Source organism: Apostichopus japonicus, chromosome 8 (genome assembly GCF_037975245.1).
Source record: "Apostichopus japonicus isolate 1M-3 chromosome 8, ASM3797524v1, whole genome shotgun sequence".
NCBI lineage: Eukaryota > Metazoa > Echinodermata > Holothuroidea > Aspidochirotida > Stichopodidae > Apostichopus > Apostichopus japonicus.
In genome coordinates, this window is record NC_092568.1 from 17,736,259 (window position 1) to 17,743,786 (window position 7,528).

General features: G+C 36.5%; 1 protein-coding gene across 1 annotated transcript; it reads left to right on the forward strand.

Moving 5' to 3' along the window:
- The first annotated feature begins 514 nt into the window (after positions 1–514).
- Positions 515–6,604, forward strand: LOC139970826 (large ribosomal subunit protein uL11m-like). The gene is made up of 5 exons (XM_071976850.1): positions 515–670; positions 2,638–2,780; positions 3,993–4,088; positions 4,836–4,929; positions 5,946–6,604. The coding sequence occupies exons 2-5, from the start codon at positions 2,652–2,654 to the stop codon at positions 6,203–6,205; spliced, it is 579 nt and encodes a 192-aa protein (XP_071832951.1). The 5' UTR covers positions 515–670; positions 2,638–2,651; the 3' UTR covers positions 6,206–6,604.
- Positions 6,605–7,528: the final 924 nt, after the last annotated feature.

Genomic DNA, 7,528 nt, shown 5'->3' on the forward strand with positions numbered 1-7,528 from the left:
TATGTTGAGTTCAGGCAATACTGTTTTAATGAAGGTGTATTAGTATTGGTTAGGTAGCTCCCCTGGTGATATATACATGCTATTTAAAGTTACTATTACTGTCGTCATTCATGATAATCTGAATATTGTATTGTCATGTGTCATAATTTCACTATAATTATTGTCAGAGTGTAATATATGCAATGCGATAGAGAGAGAAAAAAGTGCCTGTTTTACAATGAAGTTCAGTTGCTGTCAAATCCACTAACGGGTTATTGCTTTGCTGCATATACTAGCTTCATGACACTATAGCTGATGTTGACTGCCAGTGCACGTCATCATGAGAAACAACTTTACTTCACAAAATTTCGCGTCATTGACCTTAGGCTATTATATATGAATTTTAACTTGCCTTAAAAATTAAAACAAATGAATTGTTACAGGACTTGTCATGACGCCTATTGACGTGGTTACAAGTTTGTAACACTGGGAGAAACAAACCAGTAGAACTGGAAGTTTCTACAAATAAGAGACCTTATTAGTTTGACGATTTCAGTCGGTGGGGGATCTTAACAATATTGTGCTACCACTTATGAAAGAAAATATGGCCGTCACCATGAGAATGTCGTGATACATTGTAATATTTCTTGGTCTCATTTGAGGTTTAAACTCAAGTTTGTGGAAGTATAAGGTAAAGGGACATCACAGCAGTTACATTACTAAGTTTATGGAAAGTTCGGTTTCAACTTTTTACTGTAGCTAGTGGTAGCAATGTTGGCCTGGCTGAGTCCACAGCTACTTTGTTATTGTGATACTACTTTAGAAGCAGTTTTGCGAGATAAATGGTAACTGTGAAGTTTGATAAGGTATGCTACAGCTTGAAAGATTGGTCTACTGACTTGTTATTCGTCTGGCTACCGGGAAAATTACATGGTCCATCTCCTTATACACTGGCAGCTGGACAAAGATGGAAGGCGCATGTTCTGAATCTAGTTAAATGCAAAATTTAGATAGCTAGAACTGGTAAATTGTCAGGCATGTGCAGATTATGATTATAAATGAAGAGAGTGGAATTTCATCACCATAATGTTTAGAAATGTGGATGTGATTGTTCATTATAATCTCATTCAAGTTGCCAAGTGTTTTTTTTTTTTGTATTTGTGGAAGTTCATTGTTATTCACCATACCGTTTCAAACTTAGCATAATGTGAATACTGATCAATAGTACTTTCTTAACAAGTGTGGAAATTGTGTTACTCTGCACCTGCTAAGCTCTATCGTCTGATTGGTACATTCTACTGCTGGACGAATCATCCGGTTGCTGGGTGAATAGCCTTGATGACAAAGAATTGTCCAATGGAGAATCACATTTAATGATAGATTTCCTAATAGCAAATATTTAACAGATCTATATCAATCATTAGTGCACCATATAATTCACCTCTGTACTATTCTTTTAATTCAGATTTTTTCATAAATTCTTTTGCATAGCTTGACTGAGTGTAGCCTATACTGTAGTAGGCCTAACTGCCAGTCACTGAAAATGCTTGTGTGATGAAGACCCATTTTAACCGGCGAGCATCATAAAAGTTAGAGCTACTGTCAGCTTAGGGGTTCCTTAAAGCTAAGGCAAGTCAATACCCTACAATGCAAACACATAGTTTCCACATTTTATCTGAGGAAAGGTGTGCAAGTTGCTGTGGGAGTGGCATAAGTTGATGGTGACCTCTCACTCTTGTGATTTTGATGAGTTCCTACTGTACATGAAAATGGTATCAAATTTAAAGGAGACACAAATCCCAACCAACTTCAGTAGTCTGTATTTTAGAGATGAAGTGTCATGAACAACTTGTACCAACATGAACCAAACAGCTAAGAAATACAGTGTCTTATTTTAATTTTCCATCACACACTAGTTTGAAGGCTTGAACAAGTCTAAATATGAAAGAATTTCCCTTTGTATTGTTTTTCACGCTTTATTTAAAAGTTCCAATTTTTATTTTCTCTAATGGAGATGGGTTCATATATCAAGATTCTGAAATATTGAAGCATATAACCTAATGTCAGCATTGCTTTCACTGTCAGCACTGTTTATATATAATGAATCTTCCAAATGTGAAAAGAAAAACAAACAAAGAGGATAAGGTTTCAAATCCTACTGGCACTATAATGTCACCTACAGCCACCAAACACGACTTTAAAATTAGGATGTCTCCATAATAGAACAAGGCTTCAAAATTAAGTTAAAATGGCATATGTCCTGCAACTGCAGAACATCTGAAGAACTGTTGTACGCTGTTGATTATTTACCTTTCTGTGCTCAGGTTGAAGCTCAGGTAAATGACTAAATCACTGTCAAGAATGTTATCCACATCTTTAACTATCTAAACCATCCAGACCCTTCTTTTTCAAATTTAACAATCCACCCAGGTGCTTACTTAACAGAGGACATGTCCGGGAAAATCCGGACATGAGGTAGTGTTTACATTCTGAGTACCTAGCATTCAAGTTTAATTAAGATATGATGCTGTTCACCTTGTTACGAAACAAGTGACTACTGTTTTATACTACAGTACGATCATTGTGTGACCAAGATCAGCCAAGTTATTTTCACAACATATATCATTTAACTTTATCATCATCATTTTCTGTTTAAAGAAAAATCATCCATCATGTCAAAGGTCGCCAGAAGAGGGAAAGAAGCTGCAAAGCAAGCTGTCCAGCTCAATAACGTGATCAAGACTTACATCAAGGCTGGACGGGCGGCTCCTGGCCCACCACTCGGTCCTGTTCTTGGGCAGGTACAGTCAAAGTTTCCTTCATCAATTGTGTGATATGTGTGTATGGTGCTATATCTATTTTCTATCAAACTATAGCTGAAAATTAAAACTGAAGCAAAAGATGCAGAAGTCGATGTTACTGTGACTCAGGGGAAAGGGTCTTGACCGTTTTGTTTTTGTTCAGTCTACTACTGCCAAAATATTATGGAACACAAAACTTTGAATGCCTTGCAAGAAAATGCAGAGACAGATGCCAGAATGATATCAAATGATCACTTCAATGTTGTTGTCAAATACACTCTATTTACGGCCACCTTCTTGACCGAGGCATTTCTTGAAGTTGGTATTCTGTAATATCCCGTTATAATTGATGCTTCAAGACCCACAGGAAAGCACTTTTGAGGGACTTAAAATCAACTTTTATGGGTTTAAAGCATGCCAAAATATTGAAGCATACAAAAAAATTTAAGCATGCTAAAATTTGTCCCCAAACTTAACTCTATTGTAAGTGTGATGTATGCTTTGCAGTAATCAATGTTTTCACGTAAGCATACCTACCAATTTGGGGTTACTACACACAGTGTGAACAAAAATTGCTGGATGAGGTAACTTCTTACTTTATGTACCATTATTGTCTTTGTTTATTATGAATCAAAATTATCCTCCACTGTGCATTTCACTATGGTGAAGATAAACATACATTGGTGGTGATTTTAGGAGAGCATGTCATGTGAACAGATTTTCACGATGTCAGCTGACCTGGGCATTCAATTCAAAGAAGGTCGGTACGATTAAAGACTGTATCGATATGGAATCGATTTAGAATGCTTTGTTTGATTGTTACTCTTTTCTTCAATCTTTGATATATATGACCAAAATATAATGTCATTTTTACTTTGAGAACTGTAAAGAATTAGATGCATGAGAGTACATTCTAAGGAACATATCTGGACCACCTGTCCACTTTATTATGTCAAAACGATGGCATTTGTATAATTTGTATTCATAAGTTTGTGACAATCATTGTGCTTGAAAGTTTTCACAATGACAAAAACAATGGCACATTTATCCTCCTCTTTCTTCACTTTTTAAAACACATTTATTGAGGTGAAAATTCCAAAGATGTGAAAGACAACACAGGCAATCCTGATAGAACAAAATAGTTTTTTTTCTCAAAAAGTCATGCGTTTTATAAAATCTTTACGTTTATTCTCCTGTTTTTCCCCTTACCAGAGAGGTATTGCTATCGGACAGTTCTGCAAGGATTTTAACGATAAGACGAAACACATCAAGCCAGGCGTGCCACTACCTTGCAGTATATATATAAATGTAAGCGGATCTTGTTACATATGATCCATTGTTTTGTTTCCATTAAAGTTATTGGATATTGGTTTGCTCAAACTGCCATAGGGTAGATGTATCTTACTGGCTTTGATCCTTTGTCCATATGATTTAAGTTTCTTTATTACTATTACAAATTTGGTGAGCAGTACATGATGACTGAAACACATAATAGTGAACTTGTAGTCAGAACTGGCAGAAGCTGGTTCAATCTGAGGGAGAGCAGGCACAAACTTGGACAAAAAAATTAGCACATTAGCACATATTTTCTCCTTTATCTTCACTTACTTAAAAACAAGCACAACAAGGTACCCCATTTATGGAGGTGGGACTTGTAACTTTCATTTTAGGGGATTAAACCACAAAATCACCTCAAAGCCTCCCAACAGAAATTGATAGTATGTGTATTCTGTGACCATAAATTCCATATTTGAATGTTTCCAAACAAAAGGGCAGCTCTTGTTAAGTTTTCCAACAAATGGGCACTTTTAAGTTACAAAATGGCACATTTTCATTTGCAAAACAGAAAATGTCCCCTTCTTGTTGATGAAAAGGGCTATTTTTTTTTTAGGTTTACACATTGTGCGTTTGTATGTTGTTATGTTATAATAATAATATAATAATAATAATTACAAAATCTCAAGTGCTATGATGCCAATGTTTCTTGTCACTTGTATTTTGATTTGAAATAAAAAAGACTTCCTTTCGTTTATTAAAGTCTTTCATATTTTGCAGCCTGATCGTTCTTACGATATTAAATTCAACACACCACCAGTGTCATACTTTCTAAAACTTGCGGCTGGGATGCATAAGGGAGCATATCAACCCGGTAAGAACCAATTGTTTTGACCTTTGAATACTATTACAAATGAAGTCCATTATCTGGTATTGTAGCATTAAAATACATGACATCAGAAATAATCATCGTAAGAACTGTCAAAAAGTATCCTTAAAATTAAACCAGTTGCTGATGAAATAGTCTGTCTGCAATGAGAGCAAAAATATTGCTATCAAGTCCAATGGTAAACAGGAATAGTATTGTTGCAATAAAAGAGTAGTATATGTATAAAGATTGCTGGAGGCTCAACCCTAGTGGAAAATGGGAAAGCAGCTGTAAATGCATAATTGAGCTAATCGACTTGGTGGGAATGAATAGTTCAAAAGTTGATAGCAATCGAAGATAGTCTGTTATATAAAACAAAAGATTGTCAACTTAGACCGAAAAAAAAATTCAGCCGTTAATGAAAACGTAAGTCTGCAATAAGGAAAAAAAATGTTGCTTTCAAGTCCAATCACAAACAAGGATATTGTAGTTGAATTAATATATAATGTATGTATAAAAGAGTTTGAAACCCTGGCAGAATATGGAAAAGTACAAAGTCACAAGGTAACCAAACAGAATAAAGAAACAACTAGTGAAATTTTCTACTGAAGGTGGATAAAAACATAGAAGTTTACACGAATGGGACAATGAGTCTGAAGGTTTGCGTCAGCTTCTACTGCTATAGTCAGTGGTCTGTCCTTATGTAGGGCTAGGAGAGAGAGAGTGGTCGCTGCTTCTTTGAGAGGTGGGTCTAGAACCCAGTTAAGGGCTAAGTAACATCATTCATAGCCATAAAACAGGGGGCCAATGCAAAAGCATATTTATTAGCACAAGCTTGCATTTAGTGCTAATTTATAGAACCAATTTATAGTCTAAATGTTCCTCAGAAAGTGCCATTTGACATTTAAACTCCCAGATTCTATAGGATCAAGTATGTTGGTATCACAAATTTTGAGTATTTACCCAGAGTTACTTTAGCTAGTGGTTGTTAATTTTTGACTTATCGCGTTTCACTTGTACAGGCAAACACATTCTCGGGAAAATCACTCTAAAGCAAGTCTACGAGATCGCAACGATTAAAAAACAAGACGAAAACATGGAACTCGTTACCATGGAGACGTTATGCAAGCAAGTCATCGGCTCTGCCAGGTCAATCGGTATAGAGGTCGTAAGGACAGTGACAGCCGAAGAGCTGGCACCATTCCTCGAGGAGGTGGAAGAAACGAGGAAAGTCGTAGAGGAAGAATTTGCAGCGTTGAAGTTGGAAGGGGGAATGAAGTGAAGAGGCATGTTACTACCAGTTTCAGCAAAATTGCGACTGTTATGTCAGAACAGTGAGTAATTGTGGCTATAAACTTGTCCTGCGGTCCACAGCCTGGAACGGTTGTCTTTCGTGGAACCTTTGGGGGACCCTGCGAGATGAGAAAGCCTGCAATGGAATGAATGTACAGCTGTGTTGTATGATCGAATCCTGTTCCTGGATCCTGAATATTAGTAAAGTTGTTGGATTGGGAAGAAACTTTCCGAGTAGATCTACAACTGGCAATCACAAACTCTTTGATGAGATTGGAAGCAAAGGTTTAGTGATCTAATTACTTAAACATAATGTTAAAATGAAATTCAGGTTTTCATTTTACATTCTGATGAAGCAGTCAACCGCATCTTTGTTATAGTACACTTTACAATATAATGGGAACATTTATAATTTCTCTTTTTGTCTTTGCTGTTCTTTTTGTCTCTTTTGATTCCGTGCCGAAAGCAGAAGGTTTCTAGCGATGATGATTGTGTGTGTGTGCGCGTGTATGTGATGCTGTTTGTGAACACAATACTTCTCATACTTGGCATGTGGATGTCCCACATTGAGAAGAAGAACCGTTTTGTTCATGTTGGAGGTCAAAGGTCATTTGGGGTCACCAGAGGTCAAACTGAAACTTTGTGAACACGATATCTCAAGAAGGTAAAATTTGATGAATCTCATCCTTGGCAAGTTGATGCCCCATATTGAGTACAAGAAACCCATTATTTTTGATAGAGGTCAAAGCTCATTTGTGTCACCAGAGTTCAAACTGTGAAAACCTTGTGAACACAATATCTCTCAAGAAGGCAAACTTTGATCCATCTCATACTTGGCGTGTGGGTGCCCCATATTGCATTGAGTAAAAAGAAGCTACTTGTATTGGTGGAGGTCAAAGTTCACCAGAGCTAAATGGTGAAACCTTGTAAACATGATATATCAAGCAGGAAAGCATGTCTGGATCTGATATCTGGCATGTTATGCCCAAACTTAAATGCAAGAAGCTGTTTTATTAACATGACATCAATCCATTTGATCTATTATTAATAAAGGCCTGTTGTGAGTACAACAACCCTACTAAAAATGGCAGAGATTAGAGGTCAAACTGTGAAAGCCTTGTAAACATGATCTCTCAGAGGTAAAACTTTGATGACTCATACTACAATTCATGGTTCACTAACATGTTAGTCAATGCTCATGGAATTTGAACTTTCTATACCTGAGTGGAGTTTGGATGAATGTCATACTTAGCATGTGTTTCCACCTTAGCACAAAATTCCTACTTTGTTTCGTAGCGGCCAAAGGTCATTT